Genomic DNA, 23510 nt, shown 5'->3' with positions numbered 1-23510 from the left:
GCATGGCAGTATTCCAATACAATTTTATTTGCTAAACAGGCTACGGGCCAGATTTCCTGATGTAGAGAATTATTCTAAGTTTGAAAATATTTTGTAATTCTACAGCACTAAAATGGTGAACCAACCATGTTATCTTCAAGTTATATTAGCTTCGTATCCCAAGGGGGCGGGGGGAAGCCTTGAAATATGAACTCCTTTGTGACTCTAATATCTTAACTTCATGCCTGGTACACTAAGAGAAAAAAGTATCTAAAGTCTGTTGAATAAACTGCATTGCTTTTGATGAAATATAATGGGACAGTTAAACATGGTATTATGAATATCAATAATGGTTGACAAAGCAAGGAGATATAACCAAGGAAAAAAACATCAAGGTAGAGATGACCAAGCTAATTGTCTGGTAGAGTATTATGGGAAAGGTTAGAAATTTACCTCTTTACCCAATTCCTAAGAAAATGACGGGACAGAGGAAATAATCCTGAAATTTAAACAGAGTGATTTTCAGTTTTAAAATCCCTGGTTTCATTAAAGCACTTTCGCAAAGTTTTAATAGTGTTTCCTATGGCACTGGCAATTTGCAAAGAATCATCAAGAACCCCATACAAGAGAAGAGCATATTCATGTGTTAATTCTCACATTAAGATATATTCATCTTTCTCTCATTCAGTTCTGACCAAACTAAGAGCATGTATCAATCCTTGAGGAGGCACTGATCTAACATGCTTTCTTAAATTCATAGCAAAACTATTTTCTCATGGTTTATAATCAGAGAGTAAATCATTCGGAGCTGACTTCTACCACAGCTCTTCCTTCTTAATATGACAAAACCTAATATGCATATCAGACTGTGATAATCTTGGGCTCACAGGTGTTTGCTACAGTGTTCTTTCAATGATGAATGTTAACAAAGCACTTACGACTTATTTTTCATGACCTTACATATAACCAGAACAAACCTAGGATATAAATGAACATCTATTTTTAGTTACTATATTCTTTATTGGAATATCACAATGAAACACAGCCTAACTGAAGACGAAAGTACATCGAGCAGGGTCTCCGGGTACATTCCCTATACTGTATTTGTGTGATACAGAAAAGTTGCAACATAGAAAAAAAAAAGGTTGGAGCAATGTAATTTCACATGCTGCTGGGACACTTTAAAGCACCAAGAACTGGAAAGAGACCTAGCATTTGGCCAAGGAACCCTTTGCACACAGGATCTTGGGAGTCTAGGAACTTGAAATCCGTGCTTGGAATGCCTGTGATGCCAATGGTGACTCTGAGTCACCTACAAGTGTCTCTCTATCACAGTTAAATTTAGGAGATCATACATGTATGCTTCATGGTTTTTCCACTAACTGATAATCATGATATTAACAATATATGAATAAACTCTAATTTTATATCATAATGCCTAAGAATATTTGACAATAATAAGTGTGAATTTCAAACTTCTTGAGTTCAATAGGCAAGACCAGAGGCTGCGTGGCGAGTGTCCATACTAAGTAGCTGTAGGAGTCTATTAGTTAGCATTACCATCACACAATCTATGTAAAAACCAGAGTTGCAAATGGAAAAATATATATATTTGTCATTTTAAAGACAGATGAAAACACAAGAGAAATTAACTGAATTTTTTAAAAAGTAATTTCACAATCCAAGTCAAAGTGTCAACTGATTTCTGAATTTCAGGGGGAAAATTAAACTAGTACTTTATTCTTCAAAATTTTCTAAGGGTATCCAAAGTCAGCTTATTAACTTCCAGGTATTTCCCAATTAAAAGTTGTAAATTTGCTTTGAGGACTGAGAAGAGACTGCAATAGTTACACTCAGTCTTCAGGCTGTTATCATCTCAGTCCTCAAAGGGCTCTTCACATTCCACGGTTCCTTGTGCCTCTCCTTCCCCAAACACACATTAAGGGAAAATATCAGCAAAAGTCATCTAGAACTCAGCTCTGATCACAGATCTCATTCTCACAGGACAGGCACTTTTGGCTGCAACTCTTTGTCTTTCGTAACACCAAATTGGTGAGTGTGAGCACTATTCAATCTAAAGGTCTACTCTAAGCTTACACTCTGGCAGCAGCGATAATCCATAGAGCTGCTCAATTCTGAATTCTTGGAACAACAACTCTAAATCTTACACACATTATCCAACACCCAGTGCAACCAGATCATGCTTAGATTATCTTTTGATTCACAGAAAATGGATCATAGTATCCCAATATCTGCTCCCCAAAATCACCAGGACTTGCATCCCCACACGCTGTTCCTACTGTTTTAGTGACCCTTCTGGCCAAGGCCTACTCTTCCATCAAGACTGTAGATCCTATACTCTGTGATGAATCCAGGAGATCTCTGCCTTCCCACTTCCATTTCACCTTTTTGTCCTTAACATTTTACTTACCAATATTTTCTTTCCCACTGGTGCCTACACATTTTTTTTTTTTTTACAAACCTGGCTTTAATGTCTTCCCCCTCCAACCCTTGCTTACCTAGCTAATACCTCCATCTCCTCTCCCACAGTCATTTCCAGTTTCCAGTGCTATATTTTATTCCTTTGCTTTTCTACATTAACTCATGTAGCACTGAATATGACACCTACTTCCCTGAGTTCTCACAAGCTGCTCTCTCAAATCATCCAGCTTACCATTGTGGCTGTGCTGGGCCGGGGGGCAGGGAGCTTGCAGGGTCTTACCTTAACTTCTTATCAACAATTTCCTCTTAAAGTATTCTCATCAGTTTCCTTTTGCGCACATCTTTTCCTGAAATCCTAAACTTTTCTGCTTTCATGGCTTAAATTATTTGCTCACTTCCAAATTTTCATTTCAGGCCTCTTTCCTGGGTAAGATTTACATTATCAAACAGTTTCTTAAAGATCATTTCTTGGTATTCCACTAGATTCCTCAATTTCCTTTTGTCTAAAACTGAATACAGAGTATCCTCTTATATTTCGGAGCAACTTACAAACATCTCCCCAGATGTTCAAAGAAAACACCTCAAAATTACCCTTTATTCCTTTCTCGAAGTGCTGGCTTTCCTTTACAAATCTCTCTCAAATCTATTTTCAATTACTGCCATTATTAAGGTTCCACACTTCCCCCCCACCCATTAGCTGATAAGGACCTCACAGACTGTATGTTTTTTCAGCAGCTTTATGTTGGAAGACTTGGACCTTGAGGTAGGAATTTTTGATATGTGGTGCTGAACTATTCCACACCTGCCCAATCCATGATTGCTACTATATGCCTTCGCTATGACTGACTGGGGTTCCAATTGAGCTTCCTCTCATCACTCAATTTTTCTTTATGTAGTTTGCTTTGCCTGAACCACTTGTCCTCCAACTTATAATAATACTTAAGCACACTTCAAGCATCTGCCTAGATGTGATGGGCAGAAAAAGTTGGGTTCAGCTTCCTAAAGTTCAACTCAAGTTCAGCTTCCCTTCTGTGTGCTCCTATAATTCACCCTCTCCGATTACAGCACTCACCCTTCTATAGCAATTGCATATCCATTTTTCTGTTCCCCAAGAAATGGTAGCCGTCGTTGGACCAAGGCCACAATTGTAACCATTATGCTCCTTAAAACATCTTTGGAGACATACAATATAGTCTACTTATTGAATAAATAAGTGATAGAGGTCTTGTCTTTTAACTTACAAGGAATTGCAACCTCTGAAGCATCCAAGATGACTAAGAGCATTTTGCAGACACTCACTGAATATCTGTGGAACTAAGAGTAGGATAGTTTTTTTTGTTTATAAGGTTTACACATTAATATACAGTAGTACAAATATGGAGTATAAATTTTAAAATTCCATTGTACTAAATGTATCTGGACAGTTAATCTTGAAATGTACAAAAACAGCATATTTATGGTAGAAACAAAACTTTTCATCAGCAGGAAATATACCAAAATTTGTTACACACATCTCCCTAGTTTTTCTAGAAAGTCCCATTGTTAAGTCTCCAGTCACTAATTATTTGATGAAGAAAAATACATATATAAACTAATAATGAGATTTAACATTATTTCCAAAAGGGCAAAAAGTTGTAATGGAATACCAAGAATGAAAAAAAAAAACATACTTCAAGAAAACATATACACATAAATATAACAAATATTGCTATAAATACAAGTTTATAAAAATAATATCCTTGTTGATTAAAAAAGAATGTTAAAAATAAAGAAGGAAAGTTATCAGCAAAAGATAAATAAAACTTTAAGCAGAACAAGGACTAGTACTAGTAATTTTTAAAGTGAGAAAGATGAAAAACAGTTCATTACACTAAAAATTTTGTGAATATCCCCAAATAAATTTGAAATTAATGTAATAATTAGGCATCTTCCATTATGCTTTTATAGGATGATTTCATGTTTCATGCGGTGTTTATTTAAAAACACATTTTGTGGTTATTTCTGAGAAGAACAGTTCAGAATATTGAAGGACAAAATACGGTTCTGTTGTAAAATGTGTAAATACAAATTATTGTTGGTAAACAAAGCATGAAATGAGGATGATATAAAGAATTAAAAATGAAATTTCATATTTTATTCTCTACTCATGATGATCTTTTAAAAATGTGTGTATTAGTGTATTATTGTCAGGCAAACTATAAGTTTATTTTTAATTACCACTGGGTTTTTATTCTAATTGGCTATAATGATTTTAGTGTTGCTAAGGATAAGAACGGTCATTATTTTCAGTTCTGATTCAACTTCCATAACAGGCTCCTTTGACTACATTTAAACTTTTAATTATTGCTTTAGCTTTTAATCATTAGTTGCTAGGTATTACTGAAATAGGTAAAGTTCTTCAGTTAAATAATTTAAATGGGGACAAAATCATTTATTAAAATTCTAGAACATAATGACTGCTTTTTAACAGAAAACTTGATATTATTTGTTTTCAAGGTAACTAAAATAGACACCAAACTTCCCAATCACTCCAAAACCATAAAGTATATGTAACGATGCAATCAAGTGAAAAATAGCCTAAACATTTCCAAATGTAACCCAGCACTCTCTCGCTTCAGGAAGTAATCCATAACCTCTCCAGCAACTCCTTCATGTCTCTAATGGCACTGACAGCACAGAGTTGGAAACAGCTGTGCTGCCAGTTACAGTATTCACATTTTTGATAAGTCTGAAAGCCTCCCTTCAGCATCGATGTCAGATTTTTATTAACTTAGCAAAGCACATAATTACTTGCTATTCCAAAATCAGTATTATATAACAATAACTTGCCTATAACTCAATATAGCTTATCAGTGTATAAGAATTCTCCTTGTAAGTTCTATTTCTTTCAATAAATTGCTAATTTATTGGAAACAAATACTGTGTCATTCTTCAAAACAAGGCAAGTTTTATTTATTTGTCATTTATTTAAATAAGGTGAATTTCAAAGAGGTACCAGGTGTTGTACGAATTCAATGGTGGGATGTGAGTCTGACAGTCAAGGATTATGTTACATTATTTTAGCAATAAAGCAGTTTTTATTTTTTCTATATGATCTAAGACATTATTATCAATAAATACATACATTGGCCTCTAACGATTTTAGATATTTACTTGGTCATTTTTAATAAAACATTTTTATGATTTTTAATTAACTTATCAAATGCAAAAGAAGAAAAAGTAACTTTTACATTAGTGATAAATTTTAAAGAAACGATGTCTATATTGAACATGTTTTTATGTGATGGAAAGTTTGGCTACACTAAGAGGTGCCGAAGTGCAGCAGCACATTTAGTAGCACCTAATTACAGGAGTTTCAAACTAGGTGCCAAGAAATTAGGTTGTTTAAATATTTAAGAAATAAAACCAAACCAGCTGCTTCTTTTCTACCTATTAACTTGTACTTTACTCAAGGCACCTACAATGAAACTGTAAAATCAAGTAGAGAACAACTTACCTAGTTGGGATTTTGAAAAACAGTTTGCCATTTGTCCACTGGTGCAAGACTGTCGCTTATGTCTTTTTGTTGATATTTCTGTGGTCTTCCATGGTGGTCTTTTTCTTTTGTTCAGTTTGCTAAGAACTTCAGAAGTGTCAGGAGAGTTCTTGTCAAAGTTAGCCAATTTGCTTAATTTATTATTGTCAAGCTGGACGGCAAATTTATCATTTGAAGGACTGTTAGCTTTATCATTTTCTATTTCTTTAGTTTGTTTTTTAAAGGAATTTTGCCTAGCAGAATGGGACCTTAAAGAAAAGCGCTTTGATTCTTCTAAATGAGTCTGAAGATTACTTCCGCTGTCAACAGATTCGGGAGAGTAGATTATTGTATTTAGTTTAAAAGTATTTCTGTGTTCAAGATAATTGATCTTTCTCAAAAATATTCTACAATCTTTTAATGTTTTTGACCTCCAATTATTTGAGCACACAGTTCCTAGTCTTGATCCCTTTTCAAAATCTTTTTGGCTGCATTTTGTCCCATTCTCCTTTGCTTCTGACTTAAATTTACTCTCTAGATTAGTATGCGCTTTCAAGTGAGAAACTGCCACCTGTTGCTGCCACAGATCCTCTCTCGCCTCATGCGGCACAGTGCACTGCTTAGCCAGGGATCGCTGGCTGTGGGGTGGGGTGTCCGCACTCGTCCTCCCCCCAAGCTTCCCTAAAAACTGATTTTGGCAGTAAAACCTTAAGTTCCTCCTTTGAGAGCTCCAGTCAACGGCTCCGTGTTTCTGAAGCTTACCCTCTCTTCTCCACCTTTCACGGTGTAACCTCTTAAACTCAGTCCTTTTTAATCTAGTTAGTGTTAAATTACTCTTAATATTTAAAAGTGGAGAGCTGACCATTTTATGCAGTATATGTAGCTTTCCTGCTGACTTTGAGGGAGAAGAGAGTGCAAATTTTTTAAAGTGTTTTCTAAAGGGGCTGTTAAAATCAGAATATTTTGTACCTAATTTAATTCCCCTAGTATTTATTACCTCCAAAGGGTTTCGAGCATTTGCTTTCCTAACCAGCGAAAGAGACTGTGTTTCTGTTGTTTGCATAAACCAGGTGGAGAGTTCATTCAAATCATACTTTTTCTGAAAAAGCATCTTTACAGGTGAAACTTCAAGTTCTAAAAGACACGTTTCTAAAGGTTTTGCTACTTTGAAATTGTCATTTTCAGCATGTTGTCTTTTTTTATGAATGCAATTTTCAGCTTCATCTCCACTCACTTGCACCCAGGCATTTGTTATTTGCTCAAATCTGTTGTTCAACTCCTCTAATAGGGAATCATTTGAAGTAGAAGTGGCCCACCACCTGAGCAGAGGGTTGGATGAGATTATTGGGTCCAAGGTGACTTCTTTAGTGGGTATGGATTTGTTACTGTCCAAACACTTTTTTGCATTCCTTGAACGTCTAGTTCTTGGGGTATCTTTGGAAGTTATTTTTAACCCTGGCTGCTGATGTGTTTGCTTCTGATTTTTACCTTTCTGCAAATGGAGCTTGTATGACTTATGAAGCACAGAATTTCTATAAATGAGTGAGCCAGAAGATGCTAATGAATGTAACAAATGCAGAGATGGTTTTCTGTCCCTAACAGACTGTCTCAAAGGTATAGTACTAACCATGCCTTTGGATCCATTTTCACATATGTCAATGGCAGTGTGCTTCAAGTTACCCATTTTATTGCATGTTTGATCAAATTTGTCTTCAGGCAGAGATTTTTCTAATGCATTCTCCTGTTCTAGAGGAGGCAAGCAGCTACTAATACTTACTTCTCTTTCCTGAGGTGAAATTCTATTAATAGTCACAGATATGCCAGAGATTTTCACTTTTGCAGGCCTACCAGGCTTCCTTATGACTGCCAAAGGCTTCTGATTGGGCCGAATAATGTTCTTGGAAGGCTGAGGCACCACAGACTTGTTTTTGATAGGCCTAACATACTCAAAGCCTGACTGCAAGATCTCACTTTCAGTGGTCAAGCTTGACACTGCACTTACTCTTTCATTTAAGTCAATTTCATGTTCCCTGATGTTTCTGAGACTATCATATTCAGTTGGAAAATCAGCAGCATTATTATTTGAAGACCTAGTATTGCTTCTGGTTACATTTCCTTCAGAAACATGCCTTCTGGTTCTTCTTGACCTGCCATAAATCACAGTTACTGTAATACTCTTTTTGTAAATACCGTCTTTTACTTCCGATATGAGAGATGCTGAGCTTCTCCTTCCAGCATTAAAGGACTCATTTTGGCAAATGGTGATGTTTGTTTGATCCATCTTAGGTTTGGGTGGTCTTCCAATTGGTCTCTTAACCTGTTTCACAACTTGGGGACCTATTTTTTTAGGTCTACCTGGTTTTCTTTTAAAAGATGAATCAATAATACCGCTTGAATTTTCCTTAGATTCTTCTTGTGGCTTATCACTATTCATATCATTAATAAACATTTCAGAAGATTCTGGAGTTTCTTTTGTACAATTAAATTCACTAAGCTCCCTTTGAAGAATGTCCTCATTGTAATGATTAGAACTTAAATTTTCAAAGCTAGCATTTGGGATATCCTCATTTGCTTCTCTTTTTTCTGCAATTACACGATGGGTCATAAGTTTTTCAGGAGGAACACTAGTATTTGATTGAGAAGTACCAAGAGAAGTTAAAGTATATTTGACTCCTTCATTGCTTTTAACCTCAGATAAAAACATGAGTTTGACAGGACTAGAATAGTTAGGAAAAGAGCTTTCAACATCTTCATATTTTTTTGGTAAATTTTCAACACTGGAAACAAATGTACCCATATCTAAAGTGGAAGTCTTTTTCAGATTATCAAGACTTTTGTTATTCAAATCCATTGTAGGCACAGAATGACTTCTGACAATACTGTTAGATGTGACCACAGGTTTCGATGCACTCTGCTCTTTGCGTGCCGTTCTACTTAGAGTAAGACTTATATTTCTCACAGCTTTGGGGTTTTTACCATCAACTTCTATCAACTTCTTAGATGCTTTATATCCTTCTGATAATGGCTGATTATCCCAAGATTTTTTGGCTATGTTTATTGTATCTTCCAAACGTTCCACAACAACTTGTAAATTAGAAGTCATTGCAATTTTGTTTAGGTCTATATTGTGTGAGCTTTCGATTTGAATGCTTTTCACTAGTTCTTTTCTTCTTGTGGATTCGGACACTTTTTTAGTCTTAGGTGACTTTTTGAAAACATAATTATTTGTTACATATATAGAGTACCACCCTGGAGGCACAATATTTCGTTTAGTTCTGCTCAGAAGTCCAGGCACATCACTTCGTAAAGGAATTGGAGTATGTTCTAATTTTGGATTCTCCTGACGATTCTGAACAATCATTTTTCCAGCTGCAGATTTCTCCTGTAATTTTCTTATGTTCATTTTCTCAAGTGAAGTTGTTTTAAAGCTTTCTGAAAATGCATCAAAAGTCGAATTAGTTTCTACACTGTGAAGAGGTAGTTGTAAAGACTGAAATGCATAATTTGATGAAAATGATGTTTCTGCATGATTTTTAACTTCAGAGCTTTTAGAATTTTGTAAGAAAGGCCCTTGGTAATGACAGAATTCTTCTTTGTTCAATGAAAACATCTTGTCACTGTGCATCAACTTCCTTGAATTTTTTTCAGTGTATTTCTTTCTTACAAAACTTTCATCAAGACTGGCAAGTTGTCTTTTTATCTGTAAAGACTGCCTTCTCAATACGGGTGAGTTAGGAGACCTGTGCATTGCAAGTAAGGTTTCTTGACGCTTCCGAAATCTTGTCTGAATAGTTTTATTTTCTGTGTTTTTATCGTGTTGATTCAGTAATTCCATAAAACTGTAATCACTGGCCTTTGCATTGTGCAAGAGAGAAGTTATTAAATCTCCCAATTTCAAATCATAATCTGTACTACAATCACTGTTAGATAATTTTATAAGGTTTGCTGTATCTGTGGTTTCTATTGATTTTAATTTTTCATTAATGCGATCCATTAAATCTTGAAAAATTACAGCAGTTTCACCTTTTTCATGATTTATGGTACAATTATTGCTATCATTCAAGAGTGAAAAATCAGAGTTACTTAATTTTTTAGTTTTATATGTTTTACTTTCATGGTCACCCTTGTTGCTGCTTATTTCTGCTGGTGTGAGAGATGGAGGCTGGTTAATATTTGTTTCAAGTTTGTTATTTTCTAAGCTTGAAAGCTCTGAGATGACATCCTTCAATATTTCAATTCCTTCAGTGTGTACAGGTGATAATGGTGGAGGTGAGGGACTTCGAGATCGACAAACACCTTTAAGAGTTACTGAAAGATCACACACTTCCCTTGCCAAAACAGGACTATGAAAGGTGGATTTTGTAGGGTGAATGTTTTGTTGTGGTCCAGAACAGCACCTGTGAGAATTATAACCATTTGCAATTTCTCTATTCACTACTTTCTTAATGTGTTCAACACTTACAGTTTGGCAAGATAAACAATGTAAATCTTTAATACAGACTGGCAGAGGCCCTAAACCAGGGCTTTGTCTTTCATTTTGTAAACACCCTCTTTCTGCCAGTCTATATTCACAACTACAAAGCAGACTATGTAAATCATCTCCAATTAGGGGCTTTTGAGATTCTGAAGACACAGCACATGAAGCATTACAGCAAAAAAGAGAAGAGGAATTCTGCTCTTGGACTAGACATTTCAACATAGCCAACACTTGTTGCTGATGATGTATGCACAAAGATTCCAAAACTTTGCTTAATGCTGATTTTCCTCTTTCCATTTTAGTAGCTTCCTCTGATTTTGCATCAACAGTTGAACTAAAAATAAAAATCAAACAAAAAAATGAATTACAGCAAAAAAATACCATTAAAAGGAGTCATAATTTTAACAGAGTTGAACAAAAGATATTTTGGTACTGCCAGACTCCTGACTCCTATAAAGCTCCAACGATTACATCCTCATTATTATTTAGCAAAAATGTAATGAAGCACTGATGAGAATTTCTTGTAACAAAGTTTAAGAATTCCTAAGGTCCTAATTTTGCAGCAATATAAAAGCGGATGATTATACATGATTTACTTATTATTTATATTCTCGATACATTTAAAATATTTTATGAAAAGTGCTTCAGGAGTTACATTTTTATAAGGTAAATGTTTGAAAGTTATTTTGATAACTATCAGTACATATCAGTACAAATAATGGGAAAATATGTAGGAGTAAAATCTTAGCTCTATTTTAAATAGTTTTTTTTAAAGCAGTGAAAATTAAATGAAAGAGCTCTGCATAGTCACAAGAAAAATTAAGGGATTCTGATTTAATATAAATAACAGAATATGTTTCCTAAGATTAAGTTGCAGGCATTTTAACCTAATAAGAAAATATAAAAATGGAAGCTGTTTAAAAGTGAAATCTATTTTTAATTGATTTTAAATACTAAAACATTTACATGAAACTAAAGGAATTACTTACCTAATTATTAAATTTCAAATGCTGAAAAATGCCCCTCTGCAGAAACTAATATACATCTAATTTAACTAAGACCCATGACTGCTTACCAACCAATTACAGAAGCATACAAAAAATTTTTGTAATTCAATACCAGTAGCAAGAAGAATAAAATCTATTAAAGAATTCTGTTTCAGAAAAGTATCTATTTTAATTAAACATATCACCAAACTCTGTACATGAAAACAAGCTTTGATTGTGATTTTTTAGGTTTATTGTTTATAGCTCCTGATTTGTAGAAATTGGGAGTTGGAATTGGGATAGGCTGAACATAAACTGCTACTGAAAAAATTTCGTTACAATAAAATATTAATCTTCTCACATATATTAAAGACTCAAGAATGTTTCATTTAAAATAAAACATGGAGTTTATCTTTTAATTTTGTTCCCCAGAATGAGCATAACTGGTCCACAACAGAAGTATGCAGTTTTTGTTTAAATTAATAAGAATTATGTTGAGTAGCAAAAATACAAAAGCAAAGTTTGAGTATCTGATAAAAAATATCCAAAAAAATTTTAATTTACTAGATTCAATCTATGCTGCACTAAAACTAGTAAATAATGTGACATTACAAAGCTATCAAAGTAAGAAGAGATATGTAATTAAAACAAAATTATGTCCACTGCTGCCTATAGACAGATGAAGATAGGTCATCACGCAAGTATCTTTACCTTTTGGAAAATACATACAGATGTGTGTACAGATGTGTATATATATGTGTACACACACACACACACATCTACCTATCTATATAGTTGATAAGTTTTATCATTGTAATGCAACTCCCAGGATTCAATGTTAGAGTTAAAAAAAATATGAGAGCAGGGCTTGGCGGCGTGGCCTAGCAGCTAAAGTCCTTGCTTTGAACGCGCCAGGAATCCCATATGGGTGCCAGTTCTAATCCCGGCAGCTCCACTTCCCATCCAGCTCCCTGCTTGTGGCCTGGGAAAGCAGTTGAGGACAGCCCAAAGCTTTGGGACCCTGCACCCGTGTGGGAGACCTGGAAGAAGTTCCTGGTTCTCGGGTTCGGATCGGCATGGCACCGGCCGTTGTGCTGGCTTGGGGAGTGAAACATCGGATGGAAGATCTTCCTCTCTGTCTCTCCTCCTCTCTGTATATCTGACTTTGTAAAAAAAAAAAATAATAAATAAATCTTAAAAAAATATGAGAGCAAAGTAACAATTTTCCAGCTAATCATAATTTTCATATAAGCCAAAAAACCCAGGTATTCTAATAAATGTATTTCACCAGTCTGGCAGTGGTATTATGGCCTGTAAAACATATTTAGTAATAAAAACAGAGTTGAAATGTTTCTCAGAAAAATGTTTCACTACACAGTTAAGATTAGTATTGTAAGCTATTGAAATGCTCAAAAGTTTTTGTTAGTAAGTTCATATTAGAAAGTAAAAATAATAATTACTGGTGATAAATAATCTAAAAAAGTTTTAAGTCTTACTAAAACAGTTATAAAAACAGTTGGTTTTATGTCCCAGTTCTAATATTCCAAGGAAGGTTATATCTTTAGAGATTTTCTGATTCAGCTTATTGCTTTAATGGGTGGAATTCAATGCTACAAAAATAGCTTAATCAAGTTATCTAAATATTGAGATATGAGTTTACATTGTATAGATTACATAATAGAAAGTTCTCAAAATCATAGAAGTGAATAGGCTTATTTGACTACAGGTTTTTTGCATATTTCTTGCATGTTAGACTTTCAAAGAAAAACCACCTTAAATAAATAAATAATACATGTAAGTTTCCAATCTAAAATTTATTCTCAAGTGATTATGTAAAAGTTTTATATTTTCATATATTTCTTTATTTTGTATTTTCCCTTATTTCTAATGGTAAAACTAATTTTTCCTGACTTACTTAAAACCAAAACATCCTGCCTACTTTTTGCTCCTTGCTAACCATCTTTCCCATCATTAGAAGCTTGTTCCTGAAATATATCCAGAGAAAGAGTCAATTTCTAATACTATTTTGAATATAACTACTTCCTAAAAAGAATGAAAGAAGTCAGTGTAGTCAGGGTTTTGTTTTGTTTTGTTTTCTTTCATTTTCCTTTTACTGAATGAATAAATCAATCACACACCAACAGTGCTGCAAATTTAAGTGCAAAAGCATTGAAGTGCTTTACTACAAATTACAGCCTAGAAACACATTAACTGAACAGTTAAAATTCATACAGATTTAGATATATAACAACACAAAGTAGGAACAGAATTACAGTACATTTACAACACAAGACAGATACATGAATTCATTAGAAAATATTGTAATAAATAATTCATGAATTATAGTGCAATTGATTTATGCATAAATAACTAATTGCCTAACAATCAGTTTATATTAACAAAATCTGTCAAAATCAAGGCAGCCACAGAGTTTTACTAAATTACTGCGACAATGGAAATACTGCAATTAAAAAACAAATACAAGTATTTGTACTGTAAACAACTAAAAAAATCAGTCTCACTAAAGTTAGTATACAATTTAATATAAAATTGTCATTAGCTACCAGAAATGGTTTAAACAACTTTACTGAGCAGTAGTTTTCTAAAAACAGAGGCACTGTTTTTCTTCTTTTCCTTCTTTTTTATTTTAAATATAAAATACTTGAGGAACATTCAAATAAGTAGAAAGCACATAAGGGTTGCTTTCACCTTCATTAAAGACTGCTGAAACTGGATTTTTTCAGAAAATTGTCAATTAACAAGGAGTAACTGGTAACTAAACTTATATAGTACTTTGAAAATTTAACATAAAGAACATCTTAATAGAATCACTGGGTATAGGGGAACCCATAAATTTCCCTGCCTTTCCTAGTTTGTGTAATCAAAAAGTTGACTCAATCATAGGAACATTTTGTTTATTTCCGTTAAAAGTTATGGGTTGATCATTACCTATAAACTATCAAAAAATACTTTAATTTACTATTTCTGACCAAAAAAATAAATAATACAAGTACTAAAATGCTGTAAATTAACTATAATATTACCTATAAAACTACTGATCATTGTGAAGTCAATAGCAAAATGATCCCTGATTTATGAATCCTGTAAAGTTTTTTGGTCAGGTCATCTTTTAAATGATATAAAAGTGTTCTGTAAGTTTCCCTTTACTATAAACTTCTCAATCAATTTCTTAATGTAAATATAATGTGAGGAATAAAAAATACAATATAAATATTATGTAATGCAGTCAAGCCCCCAGTTTTACAAGTAAAATTCTGTATAAAGAGGTCAATAAATCATTTGAAACCTTTACTTTACCTTAACCATTGTTTTTCAATGGGGGAAAGGGGAAATATATTAAATAATCCAAGTTCTGGCCCTCACAAAATATGGCTTAATTCTTTAAAAAGGAAGATGACCCTGACACCTGCTGTTTTGTAATCCATTATGAATATTTTCTTGGGTGTGTGTGGGGGGGAAGAGTAAGCGGATTCATACCCGAGTATGCAGGTAACACTAATAGCTGAAGAGGGTCCAGTACAGATCTCAGAGACCAAATAACTACTCAGTGGCACTTTCTCACTCTTCAGCTTCTTTAACCATACATAAGCATTTTTAAAAGTTTAATAGCTGAAAATCTCTTTAGTATTACATGTATATGTGATTATTAAATACACACAAACACAAGTGTAGAAACACAAGTATTTGAAAAGGTGCACTTATTTTTTAAATTCAGCTATAATTATTCCTTTTGGATTTAGGAAAGCTGGCTTAGAAAAATGATCAGAACCTGAATTTTAACAGAGAAAAGGGGCACTCAGAATTCGTGAAAATATAAAGCAAATCCTCATTCTTTATATGGAGGCACATGCTTTATAATATTTTACAACTGAAACTGCATACTCCATAAATCCAACATGGATACTTTGACTCATACCTTTAAAACCGCTATATAAAAATCACTGGTCTCTCTAGGAGTCTAGTAAAAGTTAAAAATGCACTGCCCAGCTTCCAACTACCCAGTAGTACAGAGTTTACATTACTGAAAGTTCAAAACAGCTTCAGTGTTAAATATCTGTAAATCTATTCAAGACCCTGAACAAACTGCAAATTTGGTTATTAGCAAAATGATAATGTATCGCCCATCAAAATGAAATCTGCAATTCATTTTGATAAACTGAAAATGTTTTGAAATGTCACAGCAGCAAATATATTAAAGTTACACTGAGGTTTTTCAATAGGAGTGTGTCACAATCCTTAAAATTTAAAGTAGTCATAACATCAACTAACCAGCACATTTAAACCAAAATGATGATTCTTAAGCTGCTTCTGTGCACATTATAAACATGCTCTAAGCTGCATTCCAACTTTCTTCTCTAACCTTACACATTAGCTTATTTTCTCAAATGAAAAGCAAAATTAAATTACTTTAATAATTAAATTTAAATTACTTTTTGTTCTTAGTATTCCATCTTATATTAAAAGATTCTATGGCTGCTGGGGTAAACTATGTGTCAGTTTTTTTTCTTTTAAAAGTATATCCCTTATAAACCCCAACTTCCTGCTAAATCAACTAGTAAATGATAAATATTAAATTTCATTATACATATCCTTTAAGGTTTTCTTCTCTATTCCTGGGGATGCACTCGGGTGCATCTGTATTTTATAGAATGCACTGTAGTGTACTAATACTGTATATATTAACTTTTCTTAATATGGGATTAGCTGTTTATTTCAACTTTTATTTCTATTTGGCATACTTACAATAGCTGTAAGTATGTTATGCAAAAATGTTTACAAACTGTTAATGTCATATTTCCATTATAAGATGGTTCAGCTGAATGGCTGGAGTGGTCTGTCCTTCACCAATAAAAACATTTCACTTGACAATTACTTATTTTCCAACAACGCTTTATGCTATTGACTACTAAAGAAAACCTGAATCTTTCTCACCTATTTATACAAGGATTAAATACAAACTATCAGAATTAAGTAAGCAACTATATAATTCTGTCCACAGTGAAAACCCTGAATAAAACTTTTTTTCAAAAGGCATGTAAGTGGTTTTTGAACTGTAAAATTTCATGTCTCCTGTCAGAGTGAGCATTTGTAATTCCCACATGTGTGTATATAGACACACAAATACACACCTGTGCACATACACACACATACACACACATACACACACACACTCACACACATTTTCCTAACAAGAAATCTACACAGGCTTGCTGCTATTTTTGCAGCTGCCAGTCCCTGAATCTGTCATATTATATAAGCCAGTGTCTGGTACTCGTAGTTTCTTCTTCGGAGGAGTCTTCAGTGTTCCAGATCTTTCTTTTACCTTGTATTCTAAAGTGCTGTGAGGTACCCCATAAATTCCTTGTGCTTTGGAAACACTCATTTTTCCACTCATTACCATCGCAATAGCCTCTTCCATGATCTCATGATCATACTGCCGATAGCGGCCACGTTTCTTCCTGGGCTGCTTATTATCTTTCCGATCCAGTCCATCTTCAGTATTTTCAGAGGTTCCATCAACTGTTCCATTTTTAGAATTAAGACACAAAGGAGAGAGGTCCCCATGTAGAAAGTAAGAGTCAACACTTGAGTGAGTTACAGACCCAGAACATTCTACTTTGTTCTGTTTAGGGAGTATGTTTTTCAGTTTTTGGAGAGCTGATCCTTCTAGGACTGAAGAGGTTTTGGAAACTTGATACATAACATCCAGCAGACCAGAACCATCAGGCTGTGGTTTTGAGACAGAACTTACTCGAAGCTGAGGGATTTTTAACTGTACAGTAGGATTTGAAGTTTCATATTGAAGGCTTTCATTTTTTTCTTTAAACTGAGTAATCATTTTCTGTAGAGTTAATTGATGGAGGTAACTGGAAGCTGTTGGGAATTTTAATTCTGAGGTTTCAAGTAGATTGAGTTTACTGTTTTCTGTGCGCTCTGCTTGAGCTCTTGCCCACAGGGCTACTTTTTGCAGCACTGCACAAGTTTCTTTACTGTCTTTATATGAGTAACTATCATTGAAATCTCGAGTTTTGTTTTTAAAAGATGCAGGCTTCCCTGCTGGTAAGGCTTCTAAGTGGAGAAGTAAAGTTTTTTGAGGTATGCCATAAAGTATGCCTGCTTTACTTATGTCCAATGCTCCAGACTGAATGTCTTTCAAAGCTTTTGAGAGCAAACCATCTGCAAACTCAGCACTTCTTTCCACATAGTCCTCTCTGTTTCTGTGTAGTCTCCTGGATGGATGGAATGAAACGATGGTAAACTGATGCATGAGAGACTCTCACACAGCTATGGAAGGGAAGGGTCCACTCCTTTATTATACTCCTTGCTTAGGTAACATCACTGCTTATGACACTTTTAAGTCTGTGAGATGTAGTAGTTATTCCTTATCAAAGCAAATGCTATCGTCCTGGTAGGACAATGTGTCAATGATACGGCGGCCTCAAGGGGCAAACCTTCCAAGAACATAAAATCCTATCTCAGTATTTGTAAAAATATTCTCATGATGTTGCTATTCCTCTGTAAGATGCTTGCAGAGCAACACTTACAATTTTTACTTGTACAATTAGTGTTCCACTATAAAAAAATACCCAAACCCTAAAGGAGTTTTTGTTAGTAGATACGTGACGTTACCGCTAAACAAGTAATAAAAGAGTCAACCCCTTTAAAGGAAATTTGTAGCAGCAGGAAAATTTCCACATACAAACACCCTATACTTCCACAGGACTAATGCCTAATTTTTCTCAACAAAAGTTTAAAAATTGAAATCAGTAGATAAGTTATATTTGAATAGTAGGTAAGTTATGGTTGAATAAAATAATTTAATTTTAGATATTATGATTGTTGTTTTCTTTTGACTCTAACATAATTTTCAGTTTCTCAAAGAGAAAGTTTACTATTCCTTATGACTCAAATGCTACTACAGTCTTGGTTGAAGCAAAACATATTGTAAATCTGAGATTTAAATGTGACAAAAAAAACTTCCTATGTAGTTAGTTAATGGGAAGATGCAAAAATTACCAAAAAAATAAAAAAAAAATCCAAAAATCCAACAGAACAGCATTTCACTATTTGTTTAAATTACTGACAGCTTGCAAAAACATGAAAGATAGTTTGTGGTGATTATGCTATATATTAAAGTTTTTGCCACCACATCTAAAATAAAATGATAAACTGCAAACATCATAAACTAGCTTTAAGAACTAGTAAGTACTTTTAGAATTTTGTTTTAAAATTTTAATATTAAAATTGCATTATTTTTCCTTGAAATTGCCACCTAAATATTTAAAATTCTCATATTTGTCCTGCTTCTTAGTTTGCATTCCATGATCAGGTTGGTAGTTCATTTTGGTAACATGAACTAAAGTTTGGTGATTGTTCTGATAACTTTTCTTTAACAGAAAGAGTAAAAAGAAAGAGAAAGGACAAATGAAACATGAGACACAATGAGTAACAAAAATTCTGGAGGAAGTATCTGTGTCAATAGTGTTCAGAATACTATTAAGAATTCTCTGCAGAGATAATGTTACATTAATATTAAGTTATATTTCCTACATATTGCTTACCCAGCCATTGAATTTTCAGAAGGATCACATATGGATGACTCTTCAGATTTTATGCTGGTTTTCTTTGTAGAGAGATCTAACACTCCATCCCCTATAATTTTTGCAAGAGAAAAAACTTTATATTCGCAGCAGGCAAGCCTCACATTTTAACATTTCATATTTTTCTGAGATGCTAATTCAACTAACACCTGTTTCAGGTCTATATCCATTTTTAATTATCTTAAACAGTTTTAGCAAAAAGACATCAGTGGAGAAGCATTAAAAAAATATAACAGAAGAGGAGCTAGTATTTTCAGATGATATGAAACTGATCATGTGATAAAAAATCAAGAATTTATTTCAATGACACAACAACAGAAAGGGAGAGACAAAGAGATCTTCCATTCATTGTTTTACTCTCCCAAAGGTTGCAATGGGCAGGCTGCAAAGGGTCAAAATTGGGTCTCACACAAGGGCAACAGGAGACCATGAACTTATGCCAACTTCCTTTGCCTTAGTAGGCACACTGGCAAGAATCTGAACCAGAAGCATGACAGCAAGGTCTCAAATAAACATTCCACAATAGGATTCTTGTATCACAAGCGACGGTTCAACCTAGTGCACAACACCACCAACCCCTGCTCGGTATATACTCCTGGTCACTCTCCCCCTGCTCTCTATCAACTCCTAGTCAGTCTCCTCCTGCTCTAATGAACTAATACTTCATAGGACCAGAAACATGTGGCACACACTCTGCAGGTAAACTGTGTCTGTATGTGTAATGCATGTCTTTGTTTGAACTCAAAGTATAAAATTCTACTAGTTTAAATGATAGAAATATGTAGCTGCTGAATCATTTATTGTCTATACATTGTTCTCTATCACTGAATGATGACAGAGCAATGTATTAAAACAAGTGCCTAGGTATTACTAAAATGAAGTTACTTTCATGACAATGATACGAAATTTACATAAAGATGGTAAAAATAAGCTATAAAATTAAGATCAGGCAATAAATGATAGTGTGAATTTATATAATTAACACTGGCTCAAAAATGAAGTTTTAAGGTACAAGAAAGGAACTATTATAAGAAAAAAATATTTAAACATATACTAAAAATTGATTGGATTTTAGTGTTACCACAAATCAGTATCTGAAGAGAAACAAAGACGGAAAAGCAAAATAGAACACCCTATCCATAACTCCTGTGTAGAATTCAATCATAACTGAGTGCTTCCCATGTACATGGACTGCGCAGCAGGAGTTCACAATTCATACAAAGTGCTCAGGATCTAGTGAGAACAAGCTGTAAATCACAAGCACCACCTACAAGAACCATGATGGTGTCTCTCCTCCTCTCTGCATATTAGCATTTTCAATAAAAATAAATAAATCTTTATAAAGAAAGAATCATGACAGTACAACTGCAGAATGTGACACAGAGGCAGCTGACGGAAAATGAGGGCAGGGCTGACGTGGCAACTGGTTATAAACTGTGCACAGACTTCTTGACTTGAACAAGTCTTAAACAAGGTAAGAACGCCAACCAATCAGATTTATGAGAGTGTGGCTAGAAAGAGCAGTGTGCCCAGAGTCTGTGAAGTGGAGCATGTTTGGAATGCTTTAGGCATAAAGAGGCCAGTTGGTCTGGAGTAGGGTCAACCAAGGTGAGTGAGATTTGATTGCATGATGCTATAGAAAAAGTCACAAAAAACCATCTGCGCCATGGTAAGAAGACACAAGCAGCCACTAGAGGAAGCAGCAGAAGACATGAGGTTAACTTGGGTTTTTAAATAATCAGTCATTTGTGGGGAAATGGCCAGAAGTAGTTAAGCATGAAGCAACAGACCCTGTACCAAAGTGCTGTACTATTTCTCATCTCTGAGCATCCATACTCTCAGTTCATTTTCTTGGCCTAAAAGGTGAAAAGTTCTTATTCTCCCCAAACTTTTGCCCTCAAATTCATCATAGTTCTCACTAAATTTTATTTATCATTCAAATTGAGCAGTTTGTATTTTACTAATATCATCATTCTTCCAGATTACCAAATTTGCAAGTTATCTACAGTATTTAGCTTTGAACAGGCTGTGTTCTAGCTGCTCATACAGATAGCAGTGTTAGTTGTGGACTACTTATAAAACCAGCGTTGATGTCTATTTCATACACCAATGTGTTCCCACTGCCTGAAACAATAACTGGTTTACAATAGGTGATTAATAAACATTTCCCTAATAGATTATGGAAGGAATTGAAATGCATTCTATATGCCTAGAGGTTACAAACCTACTGTAGAAGGGCAAAGAGAAGATTCAAGTGGCAAACTACTTCCAAGCTTTAAACTTTGTTAAAGGAAGCACCTTGCCCCAGGTTCTTTCTGTAGCCCAATTCTATGCTTAGTTTCTTAACTCTGGAGCCTAAAAGCTTGAATCCAATCAAACAGAAGCAGTACATACTGCTCCTTCGGTCTGGAGGGCTCTTTCCACCTAGTCAACTCACCAATCTTACTTATCCTTCATGATGCAAATACTCCACAAACTGCTCAAGGCCTTCCTGTATCAAAAAACTCTCATATCACTTGCAGCACTGTCATGTGATCAGTGATTTGCATATCTTTGTCTCCCATTAATTTGAATTCCTCAATGTCAGGAATCTTGAAGCACACATTTGTTTCATTTGTACTTCCTTAAACATTAGTACATGGGCAGAATATGTCAATACTACTACTACTACTAACAACAATAAATGTCTTAACTTACTTCTGTTCTTCAGCAATCATTTTTTTATTCCAAGAACTTATGAGACCATCTTCAAGAAATTACTGCTTTCCCTCTATTCAAGTTTAGCACTGTACTAATCTGACTTTATTCCGATATTGTACACATAGTTAATAATACTCAATTTTCAGGGCCATCACTGTGGTGTAACACGCTAAGCCTCTGCCAGCAGCACTGGCATCCGATATGGGCATCAGTTCCTGTCCCAGCTACTCCACTTTCAATCCAGCTCCCTGCTTGTGGACCAGGAGAGCAGAGGAGGACGTCTCTGGTCCTGGCTCTAGATGAGTTCAGCTTCAGCTATTGTAGCCTTTTAGTGAGTGAACCAGTGGATGGAAGAGCTCTCTGCCTGTAATTCTACTCTTTGAAATAAAAACGAAATTAATCTTAAAAAAACCCACATTCCTCTAGGTCTATTATTCTTAAAGTCTCATAAATTAACGAATTTTTTCCAGTTTTAGACTCTTCTATATTTCTGGTAACTTAAAACTGAATATAATTTAAAACTATTCATTCTATGAAACAAGAGACGCAGAGAGCCCCTTCTGTTTCTTCTTCACTTTAATTTTGTAAACCAGGCCCTGCCTCTCAATAACCTGTAGGCATAATGATTTGTCTTTTCTAACCACTTTCACACACATCCCTTGTCACAGCTAATTTAGTCGAATTTAGTCTGGACAAGCTAGTTATAAGCCCTATGTCATAATTAACTCTTCCACCCCATAAGGTGTATACATGTGTTTTCCATTTAGAAAGTGTAAACAATGACAAAGTTTATCTTTTTCCAGAGCCCAAATCTGGATTGTGTATTTAAAAGCATTGTTCTAAAAGTACTGATTAAACTAAAACAACATATTATGGTCTGCATCTACTGGACCATGCCGTCTCTTCAGCATATTTCTGTCACATTAAATTAAAATTTCTTGGAAATTAACATTTACATAGTAAAAAGAAAATATCACATTTTGTTAATATCATCACATATGCTAAAATATTTAGCAAATATGATTTTTTTATATCATACAGGATACTGTGAAAAAAAATCAAAGAGCTAGTCCTCTGAACTAGAAAAGGTAAAAGCATTGGCCAGGCCTATGGCACAGTGACTTAAAATATCATGTAAGATGTTGGCAACCCATATCGGTATACTCTTTCGAGTCTTGGCTGCTCTGCTTCTGATCCAGCTTTCTGCTAATATCCTGGAAAGGTATGGAAAAAGACCTAAGTACTTGGATTTCAGCCACTCCTATGAGCAACCCAGATGAAGTTTCTGGCTCCTGACTTTGGTCTCGTCCAGTCCTGGCCATTGAGACAGTTGGAAAGTTACAAGTAGATGGAAGAGCCATTTCCTTCTGTCCATTTCTCTGTTATTCTGCCTTTCAAACAATTAATTTGAAAAGAAGAAAAATCAATAAGAGAATGAATGAGAGAGTCAAGAAAGGATGGAGAAAAACAATCAGGAATTTGGATGAAAGACATCTTCTTGCTTGCTTCTACAGGCTTGAATCTAGCTAAATGGTGATCATATCTAGCATTTCCATGCATAAGAACATTATTTTCTGTTTGTTTCTAAGGTATTAACTCCGGAGATAAAAATGAGGCATTGATTACACTGTTATAGGGTGATACAGACTAAGTCAAAGAGGGGAACACATTTTGCCAATGTACTCTCAGCATTTTATCTTACTGTATTGTGGTATATTTTCTGGAAAGTACCTGGGTTATTTTGTTATTCACTGCTAGGAACAAGACTAAACATTTTCCTAGATGCCTGC

General features: G+C 34.5%; 1 protein-coding gene across 13 annotated transcripts in view; it reads right to left on the bottom strand.

The window, feature by feature from the left end:
- LCORL (ligand dependent nuclear receptor corepressor like) overlaps nucleotides 1–23510 on the bottom strand; it is a 169527-nt gene that overhangs the window by 11418 nt on the left and 134599 nt on the right. For 7 of the 13 annotated variants that reach the window (XM_058670262.1, XM_058670264.1, XM_058670269.1 and 4 more), the window contains 2 exons: nucleotides 18982–19072; nucleotides 5686–10746 (listed from right to left, as the gene is read on the bottom strand). In XM_058670262.1, the coding sequence (XP_058526245.1) occupies nucleotides 5898–10746; nucleotides 18982–19072 (4940 nt within the window). In that variant the 3' untranslated portion in view covers nucleotides 5686–5897. Of the gene's footprint in view, nucleotides 1–5685; nucleotides 10747–13477; nucleotides 17650–18981; nucleotides 19073–23510 lie in introns of those variants that run through there. The other 6 variants (XM_058670272.1, XM_004579189.3, XM_058670273.1 and 3 more) reach the window with 4 other exon arrangements.

This window comes from Ochotona princeps, chromosome 11 (assembly GCF_030435755.1).
Source record: "Ochotona princeps isolate mOchPri1 chromosome 11, mOchPri1.hap1, whole genome shotgun sequence".
NCBI classification, from domain to species: Eukaryota; Metazoa; Chordata; class Mammalia; order Lagomorpha; family Ochotonidae; genus Ochotona; species Ochotona princeps.
Note: the sequence above shows the minus strand (reverse complement) of the source record. Positions and strands in the feature narration are given on the sequence as shown.